The sequence below is a fragment of the Gouania willdenowi genome, chromosome 2, assembly GCF_900634775.1.
Source record: "Gouania willdenowi chromosome 2, fGouWil2.1, whole genome shotgun sequence".
Taxonomy (NCBI): Eukaryota; Metazoa; Chordata; class Actinopteri; order Blenniiformes; family Gobiesocidae; genus Gouania; species Gouania willdenowi.
The window spans coordinates 13,012,319-13,038,908 of record NC_041045.1 but is presented as its reverse complement, the minus strand read 5'-3'; the positions used below and the strand labels follow the sequence as shown (position 1 = coordinate 13,038,908).

Here is a 26,590-nt window from a genome sequence, read left to right as displayed (position 1 = left end):
GGGTGGGAAGGGTTCTGATTGGATGGGGCAAACGTGAAGTATCACGTCTATCGGAAGAAACGCACAACAAACCTATTGTTGTCGGCTACAACACAGAAGACCACACATGAGAACTGTTTTCACCTTTATTTTGATTGTAGTTTTGAAACGGCAGCTCCATTGTTTCACTTTGGTCAACTGAGCAGGAGAAGGAGATGGGAACTCATCACCGGTAATTAAAGCACAGTAAAACTCATATATAACCAGTAGGCCTGGGCCGGTAACAGATTTTGCTGGACAATATATTGTCCCACAAATTATTGCCGATAAACGATATTATTGTCGACATTCGATATCATAATAATGCAAGTACACCCTTTCAAATACAATCAACTTGTATTTCTTATTACTATTTTTTTACCATTGTAGTTTGATTGTCAAGAACTTTTAAATATTTTAAACAAAAAAAAAAAAAAAAACAATTAAAATAAAATGGACTCAGTCTGTTAGCAAAAAAATGCACTTCAATAAATATCACAAATAAAAGAAATAAAATAGACTTTGTCTCTGTTAAGAAAAAAAACACCTCAAATGCAAAACCACACAGACAACCAAAGCAATAAATAAAATGGTTTATAAATTCTCTCTCAAAAATCTAAATTGCACTTACAATAAATATTAAACTTTGAGGCACAGATGTATATAGTTTTACATTCCTTAACAGGTAACACTTCCAATCCAGTTAGAACTTTTGTAAACAAAAATGCTAGCGGCCCCGCCTCCCCCTGTTTTCTGTTTCGTTTTCATTCAGTCTTAAATAGGGATGTAAAGATTAAACGCGAGGCAGTTAAAAATGGATTCTTAGGCAAATTCAGGACGCACCACCATGTTTTAAAGGGGACATAAGATGAAAAATCTACTTTTGCAGTATTTTTGATCACATATGAGGTCACTTGAGTGTCCACCAGTACACAAAATATGAAATAAAGCCATCCAGTCGTTTGTTTGTGGTCTGTGTAAGTGTTATATAACAGAGAAAATTGCTCCATTTCAAATGTTCTACAATTGTTGCTGCACGGCGCTGCAGTATTGAGTTTTTTGACAACACTAGTACCGTGCCATATTTTCTCGGAGAGAAGCGGTCATGTGACCAGGTACGTCACATTCTGTGACATGTATTTGTGGAAAAAGTGTTTCCATAGTGCTTTTGCAACATATTTCAATATCAAAACGCCTTAAATACCTCCTCATGAAAGAGTGAAATGACGGCTATGCATGTTTTATTGTTGCAATTAAGTAAATACATTTATTTTATTGAATATTTGTGACCATCACCAGCTCTCTTTTAGGAAGGGTAAGAAAAACTTTATTAAAAGGAGAATATAAGAACAGAGGGCAGTGTTACCCTAGGTGGAGGGGGGAAAGGAACAGGGAAAGGGAGTCAGGGTAGGACAATGGAAGGGTTTGGGAAGGGTCGAATATTTTAAGGTGAGAGTGCAATGTCATGTTGCTCATCCTTGATTTATAGTTGTTTTATTTATTTTGAAGATAAAGTGAATGTTTTGTTGAGTTGTATATTCTTCACCTTTGAAAGCCTTTAACTCTGCAGTGTGAGATGAATGTACAGCTGAGGTGTCCTTGCAATACTCAGTGTCATTATGAACCCCAGGATGAGAGTTTAATTCCACCATTGCCATTGCTTAGGCCACACCCCTTCCAGGATAGATTGAGCCGATAAGGCAGCAGCAGCACTGGCCGCTCGTTGTTCTTGTGCCGTCAGGAATGCAGTGATAGTATCTTGCTGATGTGTTCTGCTCCGCAGTGTTATTGGAAGCAGATGACTTATTTACAGCAGGAAGGCTTCACATGTTAGACTATGATGATTGGGCGAAAAGAGATCATCTGCACTGAGAGAAAGTCTGTCTGCTGCTGAAGAAGAGTCTGAAAGTTCAGTTAGCTTTGACACGATCAGATTCTCACTAATTTAATCCATTTTTCCCACTATTTTGAGCTACTTTTTTCAACCACACATTTGAACTGTTTTTAACTTTTAGCATTTTTCACCTCATCTGTGGGGCTCCAATTGTAAAGTTGTGCATGCTAAAATGAACAGCAACTTTTGCATCAATGAGCTTTTATTTTATTTATTGGGTAAATATTTATTTTCTCCCGTGACATTTAGATTAAACATTTCGATTTAACATTCAAGATTTACATTTAACATATATATTTAAATGTAACATTTCGATTTAACATTGACATATTTGTTACGAGAAATAGAAAACATTACAAATTTTACAAAAAATGCTGTAAATCTGGTCAAAAAGTTTTTTGTTGCTAAATACTGCAAACAGTTGCTGTTTACTTTAGCATGCACAACTTTACAATTGGTGCTCCATACATATCTACTTATTTTTTTTACATTTTTCTTAGGTGCACCTTTTTCTAACCTTTTTTTTATTTCAGGGTTTACTGTTTACCTGATTCCACATCACATTACACTTTGCCATTTCCTGTCCGTTTCATCATCTTTCCCCATGAAGATTTGCTTACTGGATAAATTATCCTAAAGATCATTATAGTTTTACAAAAAGCATGATGAAAATGAATAACATGCATGACTAGAAATGCATGTTGGGACACATTTTGTAGTTAAGTTCTAATTCTATCTAATTTTTGAGTGCTTTAATCAACTTTACCAGGAGCGCTTGTGCTTAACTTTGATTGTTACATATTAATTTAACGACAGTTGAGATAAAGTAGTGAAAATGTGAACATTTATTTCATTGCCTTTTTGATTTTATGGGCCCAGATAGCACAGAGGTCATGACGGCTGTAATGTTCATTCATTCCTTTAGGACTCCTTTTATTTCTGCCTCTTTAGTTCCTGTAAGAAACTGTTAGTGGCGATTCCACTGAAAACATTGGTTTTGTTAACATTCTAAACAAGTTTGCCGATGATACACACATGTACGATGCAACGGTTTTGAGTTTTGCTCTTTGGCGTGCTGCAATCTGCCCGGACTAATTTTATTGAACTGTTGTCATGGTTACTTAAAGCAGCAAGGAGCAGTGTCCCTATCGGAAACACGATCCGTTCTGTGCATGTGATTGGACTACGTCACTTCCTTCACTCGCAATTTTTACGACGGAGCTTCTGCTACATCACATGTCACGATATTTGAATGTAAACAGCCGTAAGATAACATTTTTAAGGATTGACATAACCTCTATAGACATAAAAAACTGAAATATCTTGGCAGCAGATTTAGTATACACAAACTGAAATATTTTTTTTAACTGAAATTAAAAAAGAGTTGTACAAACATTTTTACATCAAAGTAAATGTGGCCAAGCTCATGTGATGGAAAATCAAGCTTTGTCAATTGATGTTTTTGATGTAAATGAAGTAGTAGGTTTTCATAGGGATTGTCACCATGGTGACAGTGACAGCTTCTACGATTTATAACTGCCATAAAATAGTTTGACTGGCTGAAAGCAGATGTAGACGCATTTTGCACATTCAAACATAATGTTTTATCTGTTGATATTTGAAAAACAATTAAAGTTTGACAAAAAAACAGAAATTCCATCAATATTAATAACAGATTTAAAAATCAATGGCAATGATTAGTGAGAAATAATGTTCTGTTCTGTTGCTTCATGTTTGAAGGAAGCTGTGTTTGTTATTGGATCATTTTGTGGTTGGACACACCCCTAACAGATATTCGTGTTAAAACATCGCTACGAGCGTTAAACATGATCACAGCCAAAAAGTGTCACAATTAAGTTGTTTTACTGTTCAAGGTCGATGTCCAATTTTATTTTTTAATGTCGGATCTAAATGCTTTAGTGAAACGGTGTGGTTGTGTTTCTCATCCCTATTGAAAGGTTATGTGAAATGATTTTTTCCAGATTGTTGCATGTTTTTGTTTTGTGCAATAAAAAGAGCTCAAAAGGATTTTTGTGTCACTCAAATCTGTTAGTTATGGAAAAAGCTCAAGAAGTATTTAAACAGCAAAATGTGCAATTTTTCTAAAATGATGAATCAATTACTAAAATCAGTTTTTTTTTCTTTTTATCACATTATAATTTTAGACTTTATATCTATGCAGGAATAGATGAAGGACCTTCTGCCTTTCATTACATTGCCATGAGGTTACTCGCAGGTTGTGCGTAAAATTAGACTTTTAAGTTAATTATTAGCTGGAATTGACTCCACATGCTCCGAGATGAATTCTTCTGTGGGTTGTTGTTTCTGCAACCTGGCAGAGTTCAGCAGGTCAGAGGTTAGATGGTGCTCTGCCTGTAAAGTATGCAGTGCGTTAGGTGTGTACACACGCACACACACGCGCACACACACACACACACACACACACACACACACACACACACACACACACACTGATGTGGCCTCACCTGACCTGAAATCCCAGTGGAGAACTAAGCAGGATCATCTGAAGCTGATTTAAGTGCTTTATCTGTTACTGGGTCTCACTGGAAACGCTGGGAATCAACTTTAGGCTCCATTAAAACATCCAACCCACTTTCAGCTCAAGTTAACCAGACCAGGATTTTTTTGTTGTTGAAATTTTCGAGTTAATTTCAATTATTGTGCTACAATAACATGAAAATAACTGTTTATGTTAAAAATCACGCGAAAATGACCTGAGACCAGTTTAGCTACTCCTATTAAACAGCAGCACACTAAGGCTGCAACAATGAATCGATAAAAAATTGACTATTAAAAGCCTTGGCAACGAATTTCATTATCGATTTGTTGCGTCGTGTGATTTATGTCACTTACCGTGATGTAAAGACATTTGATTCACCTGCAGAGCTTTGTGTGTGCACGCACGAGTGTTTGTGTGTGTGCAGTGTTTGTGTATGTGAGATTAAACTGAAATAAAAGTGTCTCTCACGCACCAACAAATGCTCACGCAAGCAAGTCACACACAAACACAGGCGCACGCACACAAGTATTCTGCCCGCACACACACAAACACTTGTGGTGTGCCCACACAAATGCGCGCACACAAACACTCGTGGTGTGCGCACACAAACACTCTGCGGGTACACACACAAACACTCGTGGTATGCGCACACTTGTGTGCGTACACACAAAGCTATGTAGGTGAATCAAACAGCTCTGTGTCACGACGCAACACATGAAAAAGGACATTTTTTTTTCTGCTTAAAAAAGTAAAGGTAATTAAATAAAAACCTGATTCTTTTGTTTCCCTGCAGACCCAAACCCGCACCCCCAGATGGCGCCAAGTCTAACCCGTCCAAACGGCACCGCGACCGTCTGAACGGCGAGCTGGACAAGCTGACCAGCCTGCTGCCCTTCACCGAGGAGGTGCGGGCGCGGCTGGACAAGCTGTCGGTGCTCCGCCTCAGCGTGGGATACCTGAAGGTCAAGAGCTTCTTCAACAGTGAGTGTGGGAGATTCTTCCTGTTTAGCTCCGTCAACAACCTTCATTTCCTCAGAATATCCATTGAACACATTTAGAACGAATTTGAAGGAAATAATGGGAAATAAATAAAAATGCAATAGGAATAAAAAAATATATATATATTTTTTTGTAGAATTAACATAAATTGCCTGAATTAATAAAATATTTTAAGTTTTTTGAAAAACAAGTAGTATACATATCAAAACTAGCACAATACATTTATTATATACACATATTAGAGTAAAGAAATCTGGATAATGCACAAAAAGATTATTTCACTGTGTATTAAACTTTAAAGCTGTTTAAAGTATTTTACGTTTATTGTATAAATAAATGAGGATGAGGTTGTGTCATGTGATGCTTTGTACCGCGTCGTCATGTGACTTCAGTGTCTCCAGGGAAAGAGCAGAAAGTGGCGCTGTATCTGGGTTCAGACGGTGTTTCCAGCCTTAGGGTGAATATCCCAGCCCGAGTGAAGGTCGCAACGCAGAAAGGAGCGCTCTGTGTGTCCTCATAGCAGAGAAGCTGCTGGGAAACGCTGCAAAGTCGTATCCCAGCTTGGCTCACAACAGCTCCATTGTTCCTCAGAGAGGTGATCAGCCTCAAGTCGAGACACGGCTCCACGTCTTTGTTCATCCGCTGGCTCCAGACGACCCATACGTTTCCTTTAGAGTCCGTTTAACCCTCGGAGAGAACAAGACATTTAAAGATCTCAGCAGACGGGGAAAACTGCCCTTAAGCACATGCAAACACTCCCTTGTCCAACGCTACAGCTTTCTAATGAAGGTTGGAATGAAACTTTGAATAAATAGCCTTTGGGTGGCTGTGTAAAAACCAAAAGTACACCCAAAGCTGCCTTAAGGGGAAAAACAAGCCCAAAACCGTGGTTAGGGTTTAATTTTTTATAGTTTTAGCCATTGGGCAGCTGTAGAATGAATGTAAAATCTGCAAAAAAAAACAACTCAACATACAAAAATACACAAAATAATAATAATGACACACAAGATAACTTCAAAAACACAAACATACACAAAATAACGAAAGACCTACAAAATGGTAACACATGGACTTAAGCACATGCACATAAAAATAATATCCAACATTTGCAAAAACTCAGCAGCAGTTCCAGGTTCTCAGGAATGCTGCTCTGTCACTGTAATGCCAACAGTGGCTGTGCCAGTGCAGCCTCCAACATCAATAAACTGGTTTCTGTAGCGGACTGATACTGTATTGGTGTTCAAATGTTTCTTCTGCAGACGGAAAACCAACACAATTATATGCTTAAAGGTGCAGTTTGCAACTCTCAGATCCCTCTCTCCCCCTCCCTTCCCGCTGCTCTCTTGCCCTGCCTTCAAACTTTCCAAAGTCCCTCCCTCAGAGGAGCTAACAAGCTAGCCTTAGTCCGACAGCAACATTACAGTAATCTAACTTGCTCTGTTAAAATCATATTACTGCAGCGCTTTTCTCTCTATATGTGCGCAAACCTTAGCAGCAGCAACATAGTGTCACAGCAGCCACACGGAGGCGTCTTTGTTCATCCGCTGGCTCCAGACGACCCATACGTCTGGCTCCGGGAAAGTGGTGAGGCCTGTGAGCAACAGCTGTCAGACAGTCCATCAAACACAATCCTGGCTCTGATTGATTCTTTTTGCTCGGTCGCGGTGCATTCTGGCAATCTGCCAAAGGCTGCAGGAGCAGCAGGGGGCGGGTCTCAACGAGCCTGTTTTTTTCACACAAACTACTAGTTTGATGTAAAGCTGTCCTTACATAGTGACAGCTTTAGTAAATATGGCAAAAATTGTGTTGCAGACTGCACCTTCCCACCTATGACAAAGTTAGGTAATTATCAACCAAAGTGATAATAATCAAATCAAATATTCCATAAAATGACAAGAAAAATCTATAGTTAGATTTAAACCAAGCCCAAAATTATTTAAAAAAAAAGTAAGAATATGACCTGGAAAATATGAAGATTTATCAAAGAATGACAGGTATTCAATATGCACTGAACAAATGGATTTAAACTATGAGCAAAGAAGGCATTAAAAGATCAGACATGCATTGAAATGATCCAAAGTTCATACTCAAGGCTTAAAAAAAGATTCACATGAATGAGGACAAAGGCAATGCTTGACAAAAGACCATAAAAGTCTCACTATAACCGTGAAATTCAGCAAAAATGATGAAAATGGACACAAAGATACAAAAAGTTGACAAAACAAACAGTCACGACACAAATAGATACAGAACAGAAAGAATAGACCAACAGACAACAAGAGATGCATTAAAAGTATACAAATATATCGCAAAAAAGACCTCATGGTCAACAAAGTCCTTCAGAAGTTCCTACATGTTCAAAAAAGAAAGACGATGCTGAAGCAAAGATTTGCTACTAAAATGAAACACACACACACACACACACACACACACCCACCCCTTTGTTCACGTTTGTTTGGACATTGTTTTGTCTCACGACTGTTGTTGAGGAAGAAGAAATGAACTGGTTTGAGCTTCAATGTTTACTTTAGCCCGTGCACAGAATCCGACGTGTGAGGCTCTTTGTATTATATGATAAGGTGTTGATAACCCAGTGCTCTGAAAAAAACAGTGACCGAGAGCGAACAAAAAAGATTTGAAATCACCTGAAAAGTGATACGTGTGCCTTGAAAAGGACAAAGAAGTCCCTAAAATCTCACAAAATGACCTAAAAGGACACAACATGACCTTAATATAACACAAAGCTTCCAAAAGGATACAAAAGAAGGCCAAAATTGCCGCTAGGAAGTTCATCTGCACACACATTTCATTTCTGTTTCATCATCATCTCACTGTTTAGATGACTTTACAGGCTAATAAATATTCTGACATTGTACCAAACATGCTCAATAGTGTTAATAAAGTCAATTACTGTTATGTATTTTATATGTTTCAGATTATTTACGTAAACGGGATGATTTTAAGTGACGTTAGCATCATTGATAGACTGGCAGCCATCTGGTTAACAAGAAAAATCCCATGGAAATGTGTTTGAAACATTATTTCAGACCCTCCAGGAATTTGCAATGTTACGATTTCAACTATTAATGCAAATTCAGCCAATCCCCGCAAATTCTGTGTGGCCCTATAGTTCTGTCCAATCACCGCAAATTTCTGCAATTTCAACCAATCTGACTAAAGATTCCGGTCACCACATCTTTGATAGCGCTTCCTTACAGGTACTGTCTAAAACAGTGTTTTTCAACCTTTTTTGAGCCAAGGCACATTTTTTTCATTGAAAAAATCACGAGGCACACCACCAGCCAAACATGTTAAAAAATGATACTCTGTAGCCTATGGCCTATATTAACAATATAGCCATTCTCATCAAAGTGTCTTGAATAGGAATCAAATAAACACAAAGAATAAAGGACTTTATCATCATTTGTATTTCTTCTTTCAAATAAAAAGTGCACTTAACATGTCCACTTCAAAAATACAGCTTGAACATAACAAATGAAACAACAATGTGGTCTTAAAGGTAGTAGAAAACGTCAAAGTGTTTTGCAAACTCTAATTCTGTCCAAAATTATTAATTACCAGGAATACAGAAATATCGTGCTTATTATGACAGAAGCAATAATATTTGGGAAAGATTTCACTGTTCTACACTGAGAAATATGAAGAGTTCCATGTACAAAATTTATCCCCCCCTCAGCGACGCGACTTGCATGATCAAAGTTGAAAAATTTTAACTTTTTAAGCGACGTGAAGCGATATCTCCCGTCCTCCACTGTCTGTAGAGCGGAGGCAGCAGCCCCTCCCTCCCGCTCCCGCTTCCGCTTCAGTGCTGACGGCTGCAGCGGAGGCTGTTCTACTTCCTCAAAGTATCAGGTTCAAAATTAAAGCGGCAAATTTCTTTAAAACCACAGTAACTACTGATCAAACACATTCTGAGTGAAGTCATCCTTTAATATCTCCGTTAAGTTGATCATTTAACCGTAGAAGCGGAGCAAGAAGGGAAAAAAAAGACGTCATCAACACTCTCTCTGTTACCGGGGCCACACACACACACACGCACACGCACACGCACACACACACACACACACACACACACACACACACACACATACATACACGTACACATAGCTCCCTAGTGATCGCGTCGCTGGAGCGATGAAATGATGGACTGACAAAAAAGCACCACTATGTGCAAACTACCGATCAGGGACGATTTAAGGCAACGTCATCGCTTCCGTCGCGTTCGGTGTGCACGCACCTTTAGTCACTACTGCAGCACGGACACTCGACAATGGTATATTATTTGCAGATAATAATTAATATGTTTTCAAAATTTTTTTTTAGACCAATTAGGTGAAATTGGATAATTTCCCACGGCACACCTGACGATCTCTCGCGGCACACTAGTGTGCCGCGGCACAGTGGTTGAAAAACACTGGTCTAAAATGGTAGCAGTGGCCAATATTGTTGGTGCTTGCGCCCCCTGGTGGTATCTCCACAACAAATGTGCAAATTGCTGAACACACAAAAAAAAAAATAAAGCTTCAAAATGCTGCAACTTTTGCTGCAGTTTTTTGAAAAAGCTGCCGCAAAATCAGGCATTTTAGGCCGCAACAATCACAGAACTTGGCTGCCAAATCCTGGAAGGACTGTTTTTTCTGAAACCTTTCATTAAATCACCCTCCTGTTTTGCACAAAAACGTGCTGTGTGATTATAGAAGCTTCCGTCGTTCCGTGTCACCACGTAAAATGATCCCCAGTTCAACTAATACACCATCAGTCAAACCTGTCTTTTTACCAGACCTTATTCAGATGTGAAGGCAGTCCTAATAATCTGAACCACTTGTTCATCACAACACATTAAAAACACACTTCAGATGAAGCTCTGCGTTCATTTTCAATCACGTGATCACTCCTCGAACCGTAAGATTTTGGGATTATGGGCGGTTTGCTACACTTGCGAGACATTTTCTGGTGAAAAATTGCGTGTAAATATGATATTGTCCTAAAACCTTCATGTTCGGCATTTCCATGTCATGTTCGGATCTGATTTAAAATAAAGAGAGAGAGAGAGAGAAAAAAACCGGATCAGATTGCGTTTGCTGATACAGAACGCAAATTCAATTTTTTTCTGTCCGTTTTCCACGATCACAGGAAATCTGAGGCCCTTGTTCGGCGTGAGAAGCTCTAGCTGTGGGTGTGAATGAGTGAAAGTGATCACATAGAGGGCATGTGTTCATGTGTGAGGCATATTGTGTAATGCAGCATAATCTGCAGAGATCTGCCCTGAGCTTTTGAGTGTGTGATGTGTGTGAAGTCTCGGCTGGTGTAAACCTGCCTGTGTAAACTCTCATTCATGAGCCCAGGGGCGGAGCCTAATGCCTGTTGGTGATTTTCCACGCAGTTCCTCCTCTGACATGACACATGAGACGATTGTTGGATTCTGCACTCGATCATTAAGTGAACCTTTCAACAGATCTAATAACTGATAATTTTTAATTTCTCTGGCTGATCAATGGTTTTGACTTGTATGAAATAGAACCAAATCCTCCATAAAGGCTCATTTTAACGGTTTCTTTCTTTTACATTAAAAAGTAAAAAAGAAGAAAAAATAACAATATTGCATTTCCAGACGTCAAGGTGTCATCTTCAAAGCCAACCTGTCATCTTCAAAGCCAACCTTTCATCTTCAAAAGATGTAAATCCTCAAAATAAATGAATGGCAAAAAATGAGGATAAATAAAATATATTTACAAAACCTAAAAGTCACAAAAAAAATTGTGATCATAATCTTATTTGTCAAAGAAATGTTGTTAAATCTGGAAAAACATATGAAATATAATACATGATGTTTAAATTCTAGAAAGAAAATTAACAATATTAGAAAAGGATCAGACTTTTTTGTATGATTTAGAGAATGAGGCCAAATAAGGTCAAGGAAAAATACTTTTTTTTAAAATAAAAAAAAAAAAAAAAAACTTGATTTAGAAAAAAATAACACTTTTTTTGTTGCTCAAGCCTGTTTTTGAAATGTCATGCAGTGTGACCTTTGATGTGTAATCCCTTCATTCATCATCTCCTTTCATTTCTGTCTCCACTTTTCTCTTAAACCCCATTCTTTGGGTTTGAGTCATTTGAGGATGAGAATGCACACAACCATCATCTACATTACTCTTCTTCCGTTTTAGTTTTTATTCATTTATTCATTTTTTTAAAAAGTGAAACCTTTATTTGTTTCACTTTGATGATTTACACCAGACATTTGCAAATAATGGCCCGGGGAACACATGGTAAATACAAAATTACCAAAAAATGTGTGAAAGGACAACACAAGTACACAAAATTACTACAAAAACACTCGAGATGTATGAATGTGGTGTGTGTCTGAGTGTTGGTGGTGGTCAGAGGGGCCGATGGCGCACTATGTCAGCCTCGCTCCTTTCCGTTAGTCTGTCCCAGACAAAAACATGCAAAACTACTCCAAAAACACATAAGATAAAATACACAAAACATCAACAAAAACATAGAAACTCATGGTTGTTTCCTGTGTTAATGCTCAAATTGCTCATTATTTATTCATCATGTGACCCTCAGATCAGATGCAATCACATTTGTGACCCAGCTGTGATCAAATGTACCTGTCTGGTTTGGATGATCGCTTTCTCTCTTGTTTTTTATGTATTTCTGTCATGTCCTGCCTTCTTAATGAATGTAAACCTGTAGAGTTTCATCTGTTTTAGTCCATTTCCAGCTCAACCTGCTCTGTTCAAAGTGCATTTTAAGCTCTCAAACCTCTGCATTGGTGCATTCTCAGACAGATTTGGACATTTTCTGCCTTTGCTCTGCTGTCGGCTCCAGCACTTATCTGCAGCTCCATCTCTCTTTCTTCTCCTTTGATGAAGCCATGCCTGTCGGAGCAGAGCGGGCTCCTTCCCAGCAGGCTTCTCTGGAAATATCTCCCATCTCTGAAGTCAGAGTTGGGTAATTGATAGGGAAGTTAGCCACAAATGAAGGCAGAAGAATGGCCGGCAGAGCCAAAGCCTGCACTACGCCCTTGTCCTTCCTTTTCTCATGTTTTATCATGTTTTCGCCTCAGAGGGTTTTCCTCAACAAAACCAGAGAACAACAATATGGCAACAGATTGTCCCACATTGTCCAAAAACAACATATGTTGGTGATGGTTTAGTCCATTGGTTCTCAAACAATGATAGAATTGGTTCCATCCATTTATATATAATTTATTTTGGCAAAATAAATAACTTAATTGCTATTAGGGCTGAACAATTTTGGAAAATAATCTAATTGCGATTATTTTCCTCAATATTGCGATTTAAAATGCGATTATTTTTTCAAGGGCCTCTTGTCATGTATTTTTCAATGAACACAAGCAATAAATAAATCTGTTTCATAATAAACAATTTCTGATTTATTTAAATTTTAAATAAATATGAAATGTACAGTTTGAAGCAGAGATTACAACAATAAAGCAAACAAATCTGTGGCTTTACTTCTTGAACATTAGGGATGGGTGTACTACTATACTACTACTGTTATTGATCTACTTTATCGATACCTTACTTTTTTTTTAAAAGAACACAATAACAACAACAAAAAACAAATGATGAATATCAATCTGTTTATTTTTTGAATGTTTTTAACAATATGGCACACCAAATAAATGAGAAATACAAAATAAATATTTCTAAATAAAACACTACAAAAATGTATAAATAAAACAGTAAAAAATACCGCATTAAATAACTTTTTTATATCAACAAAACACTAAACCAACTATCTAAACAATACAAATATTCAAATCAAGCATATCAACAACTTAATGAAAAATTGTGCAAAAGGAGAATTAGTGAGCTGCGCCTCTGATGGCTGTGGCTGCACTGGCTCGTGACCTTAAAAATACCGGTAAATGGACTTGATTTATATAGCGCTTTATCACCACACTGAAGCAGTCTCAAAGCGCTTTACATGTCAGCTCATTCACCCAATCACTCTCACATTCACACACCAGTGGGACAGGACTGCCGTGCAAGGCGCTAGTCGACCACTGGGAGCAACTTAGGGTTCAGTGTCTTGCCCAAGGACACTTCGACACATAGTCAGGTACTGGGATCGAACCCCCAACCTCTCGATCAGAAGACGACCCTCTACCACCTGAGCCACGGTCGCCCGAACAGGGCCGATCAGGATGTAGCTTGTCGGTCCAAAAATAATAATAATGATAATCGCTGCCTTTGCGATTAGAAAATTGCATTTTATGATATCACGAGAATATCACAAATGCGATTAATCATTCAGCCTTAATTGCTATATCAAAGGTAAAAATCACTCATATATGGGGCATATGTGAACATTTCAAGCTTGATGTGGACCCCATAAATATAAATTGATTTACCAAATATTTTGCAAGGCTTCTTATTTTAGTCATTGGAACATAATTAGAAGTGTTGTTTATTTTCTGTAGCAGTTTGTACTTTTCTGGGCTTGCTTTTTTTGTTTTTGTTTAGAAAACTCACATTTTGACACATATTTGTGGTTTTATTTTCACATTTTTGTCATTGCTGTGATAGCAATCTAGTCCCAAGACAGCCTCAGGGAGTTTCAGATGAGACTCGAGGTGAACTGGGCACACACACACGCACGCACGCACACACACACACACACACACACACACACTCTGTAGCTACAGTGTCAGTGAATCAGCCACAGTATATGTGTGTGTCTATTAGTTTATATGAGCTAATCCAGGCTGGAAGTATCGGCATGTTGCAACCTGACTCTCTGTAGCTTCTAAAAGCAGCACGCAGGTATTTGGACTTAAGAATGAATGTCTGTTTGTCACTGGCCTGACATGGGCAACTGGAAGCCAAAGGGCCACATGCGGCCCTCAGTCTTATTTTGTGCGGCTCCCAAAGTAAAACCACAAAATCACTCCAAAAAAAGACAAAACAACAGGAAAAATACACACAATGGCAACAAAAATAAACACAATTACTCCATAAAACATTATGACAAGAATATTCAAGATAACTGAAAATTATACAAAACAACAACAGGAGTACACTTCATGATGCCAAAGCAAAAAACAGAAAACAACAAACACACAAAATGAGATAAAAATGTACAAAATGACTACAAACAGACAGTGACGAAGAAATATACAAAACGTCAACGAAAATGCCCAAAAGTTGCTTCAAAAACACAATAGGACAACGAAAATGCCCAACCTAATGCACAAAATGACTCAAAAACAACAACAGAAAACTCTTTCTGACTCCAAAAGAAATCAGACACAACAAAAATACACAAAAACAAAATATACAAAACAACAATTAAAATACGCAAAACTGAATCTAAAAACACAAAACGACAATTGCGCACACAACAAAACAAAAATCACAAAGCCGTTAATGCTCACATTGGTCGTTATTTTAAGTGCTGACATGAATCTTGATAATGTGACCATCAGATACAATAACACTGAGATTAATATGATGACTACTCATAAAGTAGAACTCTAATGGCGCGTTTCCACTGGCGGTATGGGCTCTACTCTCTTTTTGCCCGTTTCCACCTGTAAAAAGTACCTCCTCCGTGGTACCTGGTGCTACTTTTCTTTTAGTACTTCCTTTGTTGAGGTTCCAAAAAAAGCAGCCCTGAAAATGTGACGTAGGAAGAAATCAGACACTGATTGGGTCTGAGAATCATTACAGCGTAGAGTCATCAACTCTCACAGCGAGGAAGCATTTGGCCACCATTCATTTTTGTTGGCAATCTTGTGAGGATGGCAGCAAAAAAGTGCAATCCGTGGAGTCTGGCAGCTTCAAGTGTCAGGTTGGAGCTCAGAAAAAAACAGTATCGGGTCCTGAAAGTGAGGAGTGCGGAGCCGTGTAGAGCCGATACCACCAATGGAAACGCGCCATAATAGACATTTGTCCATAGCTGAATCTCTGAAGAACCTTGTAGACCATTTATGGACACTTGGATCACCCATTTGTTCAGTTGAGCACAATGAAACCTCTGAAGAATTGCTTATAGATGTTTCTTAACTCTTTTGATAGATACTTGAAGACCAAAAGTACACTTTTAACCTCAGTTGACCTCTGAGAAACCTTTGACTGATTCTTTGTAGACTTTTCTTATCTATTTATAGATTAAGAATAGATTGAGACACTGTATAAACCCATGGTGGATGTTGGATCATCTTGGACTGTTGTGACCTTACATCTCCTTATTGCAGTTCAAACACACAGCTTCAGCTTCCTTCCCATTGGGTGGGCGGGGCTCCTCCTTTGTTTACATACTTAAGCTCATGCAGATGAAAGAACAGCCGGTTCAGACATGTCGGCAAACTGGCCGTCCTCGCCGCCAGGCCCTAACACCAAACAATAGCTGCGCTTGTGTAATTGCCGCGTTAACCCTTTGTTGCCCCAGAGGAGGAGTGCTGAGTGAGCGCCACAAGTGAAACCAATTTGTAGGTAAAGGCGTCTTTTTTTTGGAAGTGGAAACATCACGCTACACGCTCCAAGCTTGAGGCCGCAGCTGTTTCTCACCTGCTGAGCAGAGATTCAGGGAGAGTCCTTAAAGTGCAATCATCTCAGCAGGAGAACCCTGTTCACACACACACACACACACGCACACACACACACACACACACACACACACACACACACACACACACACACACACACACACACACACACACACACACACACACACACACACGCACACACACTCATTCAGGTGTGTGTGTGTGTCTTGTGTATTAGGTTGAAAAAGATTGAATCTCTCTTTGAACTGGTAAACAAACTAACATTTTCAAGGGACCCTCCACTGTTTTTTACAAGTCTATCCTAAAAGCTTCTAAATATACTTATAAGATGTCCCGTTTTTACACAAAGCCACAAACACATCGAGTCAATAGGCTTTCTACAGACAATCCAATCAATATGTAGTGCGTTCACATGGAAAGATTGAGTACTCAAGAAATACTTGGATGTATACTATATGGGGACATTGTTGAAGTATGCACGGTGGGCACACTAGTCATTCTCAACCGTCCCATGATGCATTGCGAGCAGAACTTAAAATCTTTGTAGTTTAATTCAGTGGGAATGCTCACTATCCTAATCATACTTACAGTATATAGTAGACAGTATATACTCATTGAATTGTAGTGTATAGTACAGAGTGCCATTTCAAACACAGCCAAAAACTGTAAATAAGGCTCATCTTTAAAAAGGCAGTAAAATTAATATATATATTAATAAATTAAGATTTTTAAGCGCAGATCTTTTAATAACTACTGCACTCCACTGTCTTTTTAAATGCACATTTCTGGTTTCACATCGCAAAAAAGAAGTGAAAATATGAACAAAATTGCATATACAGTAACAATGTAAAGAAATCAACATTTTTAAATATAAACAAATATTTTTCAAAACTACCAATTTAGAGATATGAACATATGAGATAAAATGTCAAAATTAAAATGAATTGAAATAAAAGAAGAAATAAATCCAAGCTGCAGGTAGAGTGCATGAAACCTGTTTATATTAATAAGCAACCAAGAGATTTTGGACCCTCATAAGCTTCATTAAAGCGTGTGTGGCACTGATAAAGTCTCCCGCCGCTCCTCCTGGGACCCAGAATTGTGACGTTTATCGCATTTTAAAGGTCCGATAAATGCGACCTGTCCGTTGTCGTGTTGCAAATTATCAGATGAGTATTGGATTTAAGGGCACTTATGAAAGTGGCCTGGGTCAGATTGGAGAAAATCAGGTTTGTGTTGTTTTTAACAAATCGGATATACTGAAGGTCACATAATGAGTAAAATAAAATAGTAGTCTGAATGTAGTTTAAATCGCAAAATTCAAAGTGTTTCAATTTATTGTATTTTGTTGTCAAAATCTTAGTCACTGCCCTCTATGGGTTGAAACCCAGCTATTACAATCAAATGTTGACATTGGCTGAAATGGAGGCCGATGATGTTTTGGTGGCTTCTTATGTCACAAACCAACACTGTTGGCCCCGCCCCTTATTAGGCTACACTTGCTTTTCCTAGTTTATTTAAAAAAAAAAAAATAATAATAATAATAATCGAGAATCTATTTCTATCCAACTCAGTTTTTTGGGGTCAGGTTAAAAAAAAAAACCATATATATAAAAAAAATAAAATATATATATATATATTAATTTTTTTCTACTTCCCCCTTTTCCTCTTTTTTTCTTTAAAAAAAATTCTGTTTTTTTTCTAAAAGTAAACATTAAAATCAAATATTTTCTGAAATAGTTTTTCCTTTGTTAGATAATTCCTCTGCTGAGGAAAAGCTCTTTAAAGCAACCTGTTCACTTCAAAACTAAAAAATATGCAAAATTTGTTAAAGTTGAAAGAAAGAAAAGGAATTTTAACATGAATTTAAAGAAAAGGGAAGCTTTCTATTGATGCTGTGGAGACTAAAACCCCCATTTGTTCTAATTTTGATGACAGCCATGTGCTTTCCTGTTACAGAGATATAAGAGCTCAGTGGTGTTGTAACGACTTCTGTTTCCTCCAGGAGGATTTCCTTCTGTCTTGTTTGCCACTCCCACACTGCCTCTGATTAAAACACAGTCTAACATGCAGGTCAAAGATGTGGACACACTTTCTCACAGGGGCGGAAACGAGCGCATTGGCTTCTCAGATGTTTCAACGCGCCTCCAGCTGCGTGAAGGAGCTCTTCATGTGTTTCCCATTCAGCTTCCATGTGCAACGCAGTCCTTGGCCGGGTATTTTTAGCCCCGCTCTGTGTATTTTTAGGACAACCAAAAGCCTTGGCCTTTCTACACCGGGCGAGGAGGGAAAGGCCAGAGATTCCCGGCTCGGATGGAGCCAAGTCTTTATGGGGTCCACCAAGCCTGTGAAAAAAAAACACCATTAATAACAGAAAATATGCATTATTTTGTTGTTTTCCTGAAAAACATAAGAAAACCGAAATTACAAACTACTGCTAGATCATTAATTCACCAGGTTAATTGTGTAAATGTGTCAATAGTGCCTTATTAGGCTTCATTATCCAAAATAAAATATAGTTTTTCCATTTCTATATAATTTATTCCAGCAAATAAAAATATCCTAAATGCTATATTCAAGTTAAAAAATGACTCATTTGATGTGGACCCCATAAATATTAATTGATTTACCAAATATTTAGCAAGGCTTCTTATTTTGGCCATTGGAACATAATTAGACTGGGGACAGATTTATTTTAAAACATTGTGGGGTTTGACGCACCCTAATGTGTGGCTGTATTGAATTTGATATTGCAACTTCCACTTGGTTTGATGGTAATGATAATAACAATATTGGCATTTCTGATAGAATGCTAATGTTGGGGAGCCCCAGCCTTGTGGTGTCATGGCGGAGGACTCGTACGTACTGACGCTGTTTTTCACAGCTAATGTTCCCAAACATGGTCGACGACGTACTTTGGAGAAGGAAAATGTGTTGCTCAGTAAGGCTTCAATAAAACAGGGGGTGTTGTTGTCTGCGGTTGTTTTGGCTCCGTTTGGCTGAAGAGGTGAATTTGGAAAAGTTTTCCACAGTTTCTAGAGAAACACCCACACGGTCAGTTTGTGTTGTTACTAAAACAGATTAAATATTGTGTGTGGCTAAAAGCTGCTGTCTGTTCTGAAGGAAAATGACTTTTGGCTTTTGTCTTATATATACAATATATATAAAAAATAAGTTATTAATGAGGGTGCCATGTGTTTCTATTAATAACTGCTTTTACTTTATTTAATTATCTAATTTCATGTTATTAACATATTGTCTGTTTTTAAACCAAAGGATGTTCGTTTCTATTTGACTTCATAGCATTTTTTTTTTTATAATTTTAGGTTTTATTTTTCAATGTTTGAAGTAAATCTTATAAAGGCTTCTCCAATTGTATTTTTTATTTTTATTTTTTATAAATATGCATTTTTTTTTTGTGTTTCACAGTTTTCTTCTTTTTAATTTTCCTTTATTTAATAATTATTGCAGTGGAAACCTGTCTTTGTAACTACTTAAAGGTATTGTGGACGATGTTTAAAAAAAACACGCATGCGCAACACGCCTACGTGTGCGGGAGAGCGTGCACGAGCCCCGTTTTCCTCGTGCACAGCTCCCTTTACAAGTTGGTGTGGACATCGGTCATACAAGCTTACCTTACAAAAGAAGATTTGCACTTTTCCCACTACGTCAGACTCGCCACCGGTAAGTGAAAATCCATTTTCAAAGGACCCGGTGCGCACCGGGCACGAGCACGTACGACGGCCTTTCGGAAACATGATTGACATTTAGGAGGACCAATAGTCTTGATGATCCACCCGGAAGCTAAACATCGTCTACAATACCTTTAATTATAAAAACACTATATGAATCAAGTTCACTTAACATTTGCTCAGAATTTCCTAATTCTGCCTAAAATTGCCTGGCCTCCACTATTGCTGCGCAGCAGCTATAATTGTGTTTCATTCAATTCAATTCATTTTTTTTTTTTTTTTTTTTTTTTTTGATTTCTGATTTTCTAATAATTTATTTGATTTTTATTTTATTGTTAGTTCGAAGTATTTGTAATGCACTTTAAAATTCAGTCTTGAAACAAGTGAAATGAGAGTTTTTCTCATGTTGGATGGCCCTCGTCCTCTCAGCTGTCAGGTTGTTGATGATGATGTGGTTGTTGTGCAGCGGCACATGGAGAAACAAAGCAGCCAGTCCTGTTGGACTGCATTCATCATCCTCCCATGTCCTGCCCCTTACGCACGCACGCACGCACACACACACACACACACACACACACACACACACACACACTACTGGTTCATGTTTAGTTTGGTTTGGTTTATTGGTCAGAGTCAGAGCATACACAGTCTACACTCAGACAAGGGGCAGCAGCCTTAGATTTTTTTTTAAATAATGCTTTTGTTTGTTCCTAAAAATCAACATGGTGCACCATTCTTATGGCACGTTTTTGTACTGTGGAGACTTTCTGTAGTGTGGTTTTACAAGCATGGCCCCGTACTTCAACACAATAAGTGAAATAAGGTAGTATCAGTGTGCAGTAAAGGATATTCATTGACCTGAGGGTTAAAAAGTGTCTTACTTTGTTCAACACCCCAATAGATCTTAAGTTTTTGGATCTCACTTGATTCACTTGAGGTTTCCAGTTAAATTTCTGGTCTATTAAAACACCTAGAAAGTTATTTTCATATACTCGTTCAATGTCTACCACATTTATCCTTACGCTTGCTTGAGGTGTTAGAGGGGTTTTGCTGTTTCCAAAAATCATAAATTTAGTTTTTAATTTGTTAGCATCAAACCATAGTTTTCAGCTTACTTAGCCCTTCCGTCACCTTCTCTACGAACCTTTCAAAACATTCACCAGAACAAAATATATTGGTGTCATCTGCAAAAATTGCGTATTCTAACTGATTTGACGTGCGGCAAATATTGTTTATATACATTAAAAATAGTTTGGGTCCCACTATTGAACCCTGTGGCACACCACATGTAATGTCCGCTGCCTTGGACTTTGCTTCACCCACATGTACATGTTAGCTTCTGTTTCTAATAAAGCTCTTCACCCATCCAGTCTTACTCCAAATCTTTCCATTTTCTCCAACCATGTGACTCTCTGGTCAGATGCACAATATGTTAAAACTGTAAAACTCCACATTAGGTGTGTGTAGTCCTGTTTTAGTGAGCAGATAAACAAACATGTATTGGTTTTTTCTGAGTTTTTCACATAGGTTTTCTCATGCTGTAGCTACAGCTCTTTACAACATACAATGAGTAATGTCTTCATCCCACATCTCCAGGTCAGAGGAAGAGTTGAAGGTCTTCAACCAGTGGTCTGCAGCCCAAGACAGTAACAATGGGTACTTGTAGGGACTCCGATTTTCTGTGATTACACATAGTTCACGTTCTGAAACAGAAAAAGAAATCCAAACCTTTTTTAAGAATAAAATTAAAGCTCAAGCCACAATATTGCAGGCTAAAGCCTACAGAAATGTGTATCTTTTATATGCAATGTGTATCTTTTCTATGCAATCAAACAAAAAATAATAAATAATAAAAATAAAAACTTTGCAACAACAATATGGCATTTGCAATAGAAAAAATGTAATTGCAACCAAAGGTATCATTACAACTTTTTAAAATGCTGCTCTCATTTAAATGCAGTTTTCATTAAACTATACATTTTGTTTATGTTTCCTTAAGTTTTTGTTGCGTTTTCTGAAGTTTTGGTTGCGTTTTCTATCTGTTTGGTGTGACACCATCGTTTGAAACTGACCAATAAAAAGACTTCTAACATCGTCCGGAGGAGGCCCCGCCCACAAGCTTGAAGTTGAAACGCAATCAAAACTTCAGAAAAACGTGATTTACCGCTTCACTACATGGCTGACTAGTTGTTTTCTAGTTTATATCGAAGGATGATAAGTTATTTTGGTTTTATTCTTAGGTTTCCCTTCAATGAAGTTTCCCTTCTGTTTGGATGTAGGACAGAGATCTGCAGCTGGAACCACAGCTGGACGGTTGAAGTTCACAGAATTACATTCCCATGCCCCGACACACATATGTTCCTGTGTGTGTGCATAGTGTTGACATCAAAGTGGATTAAGCTGATCTTTTAGTGGTCTGGTGCTTTTATTTGTGTGTGTGTGTGTTGCCACTTCCTCCTCGTGGCGTCAGCGGTTCAAAGAAGACGACTTGCTCGAGGTTCAGCCGACAACATTATAAATGGAAATGCTAAGGTGTTCGGACTTGTTAACCTCGACGAGTTCACATTTATTTTGCTAGTTTACCAAGCTTGTAGCCAGGTAAATATTGTTTTCTTCTTCCATCTTACTCTTACTACTTCCATATTTTTTAACTGATTCCAACAAGTTTGGTGTCAAAATGTTCCAATATTTTCTGGCCATTCTGCTATGTATTAGCTATTTTTTTACTTTTCAACTTTTTAAACTATTTAACTTTTTAACTTTTCATTTTCCCAAAGACATTTTCAACATTCTAAACTTTCAACTTAGAACTTCAGATGTTCAGCCATTCTTGAACTGATTTTAACCATTCATCCTTTAACGTGTTCATATGTCTGACCTTCAACCTTTTCAACCCATTTCAACTTTTTTTCAGCCTTTTCAACCTTTTTAAAACTTATTACTCAGTCCCTCCAGGCTTTTGCGGGCATTTTTTTGTGCGGGCTGAAATGCCTGATTTCGTCGACCATTTTTCCCAAATTTGCGGTAAAAAATTGCAATATTTTGTCAGTGTTTAAAACATACTTTACTCACAAATTAAGTTCATTGTTTCTACCAATTATAAATACATATTGACCAGACATGCGCTAGAAAAAAATATGCTTTATTGTTGGAAAGCAAACACCAACACAATTTTGCAAAACATTGATATACACTGAACATACCCTGAATGCAAAAGGTGCAACAGTTTTTAATTCAAATGATACAATATTGAACTTAATGAATCTTAAAGTGCGTAACATGAATCTGTCATGAAAACATATTTCTTTAGGCATAACAAAAAATAAAAAAAATAAAAAGCATTAACGAACATACTGTATGTAATATTGTGTGCTTCCTGTTTGTTCTCCCACATGGGGTTGTGCACTTGCTTTCATTCTCTTGACGTGCTTTGCAGAAACAAAATGCTCGTCCATAGACGATTTCCGCTTTTGCTCGATGATAACAATGCATTTTGAACAAAAGAAGTTTACCCCCACTCTTATGAAGCAATGTTGGGTGCTGTTTTGCACGGTCCTTAGCCCATATTTATGTAAGCAAATGCAAGGTATTTCTATTGCACATGACTCCATTGAATGCTTTCTCACTGGCACTGGTTGAAAACAGGATGTGACGTAGGCATTTTTATTTTCGTAAGTTCCTTGTAAGCAGCTCAAAGCATAGACATAATATATAGTACATAGTATATCCTCCGCTGCTTCCGTAGCAACTACAAGCGCTAAAATGCCAAAAATTACGATAAGCGGCTGCATATTTGTTTTTTTTTTTCAGCAAAGTTGCGGGAAAAATTGCGTTGCCACACTTATTTCGCGGAGTTTGCTTACTATTGTTCAGCTAGTGTTAGGTTACTGTTAATGCTGGACTAATGCTAATGGTAGACTAATGCCATTGTTAGGTTAAAGTTAGGCTAATGATAATTCAATTCAACTTTATTTATATTGTGCAAATTACAACAAAGTAATCTCAAAGTGCTTAAGAAAATATATGCTAAAGATGCTAGATTAGTGCTATTGTTAGGCGTATACTAACATTATAGGTTAATGTTAATGCTAACTCATGCTCATGCTGTTGTCCAGCTAATGTTAACGCTATGGTAATGTTGATGCTAATTTATGCTAATGCAAATTTATATTAATGCTACCATATGTTAACGCTAATGTTAAGTTGCGCTAATGTTAAAACTAGCTGACTCTAACGTATGCTGTGTTAATGCTAGTTAATGCTGATGCTAACATGCTAAAATAAGGTTGGATAGATAGATGGATCGATCTTCTGAATTTGCTTACGCTGGCCAGCTCCTGCATCCTCACTTGCATTTTCTTCTGTAAATGCAAAAATTCTAGTTTACTTTAATTTACTGATGGTGCAAGTATTTAGGTTTCCATTTAAAAAAATGTCCCCAATTCAGTTTGCACATTTTCATTTTAGCTTCATCGTCTTTCCCTGATCAGATGTCACTACATGCTATTTAATTTCTCGGCATTGTGCCAAGCATGCTTAATACAGTTAAATCAGTCATCTGTCGTCATTAGTTTCATATTTCTAAACGGTATAAATGCACCAGAACAACCACATGGTGAGACCATTCAAGTTTTTGTCTGATGTTTGTCGTCCAGCCGTTTGTTACACTTGCTAAAGCTAACATTCGATAACCCGTTTCATGGGGAAAATGTGACTTTGTTTCAAAAAATAACACTTTTGCCATTTCCATTTCAGGAAGTTAATTCCATCACAGAAAATCAGAGACTACATTCCCTTTGTTCCTGTGTTACTGTTAGGCCTTTGGTGTCTTGTACAAGTTGAGATGTAACTTAAGTAGCTGGATTGATTGACTATTTGTTTTACCTACCTCATAAGCAGGTTATTTACTAGTTTAACAGACTTAACTTTAACCTGATAACAAGTTATTTTACTAGTTAACCTGCTAGTTTGCCCAGCTGGACTAGGCCTAGTTTGGTAACTAGTTCATATACTAGTTTACCTGCTGCATTATGAACTCGTTAGCCTAGTTAGCTAGTTTATTGGCTGAACTATAAGCTGGTCTACACAAGCATGCTATCTAGTAGATTTACTAGTTAACAACTACAAGAGATGTATGAAAAACACACACACACACACACACACACACACACACACACACACACACACACACACACACACACACACACACACACACACACACACACACACACACACACACACAGAGGCCTCTGCCAAGCAGCCTGACACTCATGTCTCTGGGTGTGTGCACTCGCATACTTTTCCTCCTGCTTTTGTGGTTGTTTTTGTTTCAGTTGCGCGCACACACACACACTCACACACTCACACACTCTTCCAGATCTTGTGTGCGCGCGCGCGTTACTGTGCACGTCTGTATTCCTGTGTGTTTGTTGTCCGTGTGTGTTTCCGTGTGTGAGTATTGTTGTGAGTGTGTGAGTGTGTGAGTGTGTGAGTGTGTGAGTGTGTGTGTGTGTGTGTGTGTGTGTGAGAGAGTGTGTGGAGTTTATATAGCTGCTCGTCCAACTGGCTCTGACCCTTTGTTTTGGATTCAGAGAGAGAGAGAGATGCCAATTTCCTTCTCTCTCTTTTTTTTTCACTCTCTCTCCCTCGTCTAAATAAACTGGTTACACTAAGCCCTGCTGGCTGCCTGCCCGGCTGCTGTGTTGCACAGGCTGCCTGTCAGTCATCACTCAGGGAAATGGAGCCGTTTGCTGATTGGCTGCTTTTAATGAGTCTCTGTGTTATTGAATGACATTAGTCAGTGCACCAGCCCCTCAGTCCGCAGTCGGGAACAAACCCTGGCCCCTCATCAACCAGTTAGTGATCAAAGCAGTCAGTAAACAACTACACCTCCTGTCAGCCAGAGCTCAGGGTTAAATGAGTTTACTGTTACAGACTAGTGGTTTGTTTGTGTATTGGGTTTAACTTTGTTGGTCTTTCAGTTTTAACCCAGGGATAAAACCAAAACCAAAACCAAAGCCAGTTTTCTTTGTTAGCTTTGGGATTACTCATTAGATTAGCCACCTGATGGATGGATTGGCTTAGTTAAAGTTGTTATCTGCATGTTTAATTAAATTAGGTTACTATCTATCTAGCTACTTAACTGTCTCCATTACTGACCAGGGTTCTCACCAGGAATTTTTCATCGCATAGGAGACTCGCATGGTGCTGAAAATGTATAACTCTCTCAGGGCCAAAATTAGTGAAGTAAAGCTAAAGTTGTTTTTGTTGTTTTTAGTTTTGTTCCAGCCTTACTTTAAAGCCAAAAGTTATTTGTTGAATTGGTGAAGGTGATGATGAATGTAGTTATAAAGTTACTCATGCTTGGTATAGGTCTTCCACTAATAAATACTCACACACACTATAGAGACAAGAAATAACATTTGATTCAAAAGACCGATTCAAAGACGTGCTTATCAAATTTAAACACACAAACACACACAATGAAACACACTGTTTATATTGGACGGTGATTATGGGTTACAAAGCGGAAATGAGCAGAAAATAAATAGCGCAATAAAAACTAGTAATGGCAACATCTGAATTAAAAAAAAAAAACAAAAAAAAAACAATAAATTATTGCTAAAGAGAATTTCATACATTTCTATATTGAACTGTATCGCAAAAGCGCTATGGAAACAGTTTTTCCAAAATTACACGTTGCAGAAAGTGACGTACCTGGTCACATGAACACTTCCCTCCAAGAAAACATGGCACGCGATGTGTAGACAGAAGATTAGACCAAGATATTTCTTTACATTTTACCTAAAAAATTATTACTGCCACATTAGACATGAAACAACAACGAAATACGGAGTGTTATAAGGAGGTTTTAAGCGAAGTCTCACGGGTTGAGATTT

The 26,590-nt window shown here is 37.9% G+C and overlaps 1 protein-coding gene across 1 annotated transcript in view; it reads left to right on the top strand.

The window, feature by feature from the left end:
• The window catches only part of LOC114473661 (aryl hydrocarbon receptor-like), a 69,863-nt gene that overhangs the window by 11,782 nt on the left and 31,491 nt on the right, over nucleotides 1–26,590 (top strand). The window contains exon 2 of the mRNA XM_028463428.1: nucleotides 5,227–5,414. Within this exon, the coding sequence (XP_028319229.1) occupies nucleotides 5,227–5,414 (188 nt within the window). The remainder of the gene's footprint in view (nucleotides 1–5,226; nucleotides 5,415–26,590) is intronic.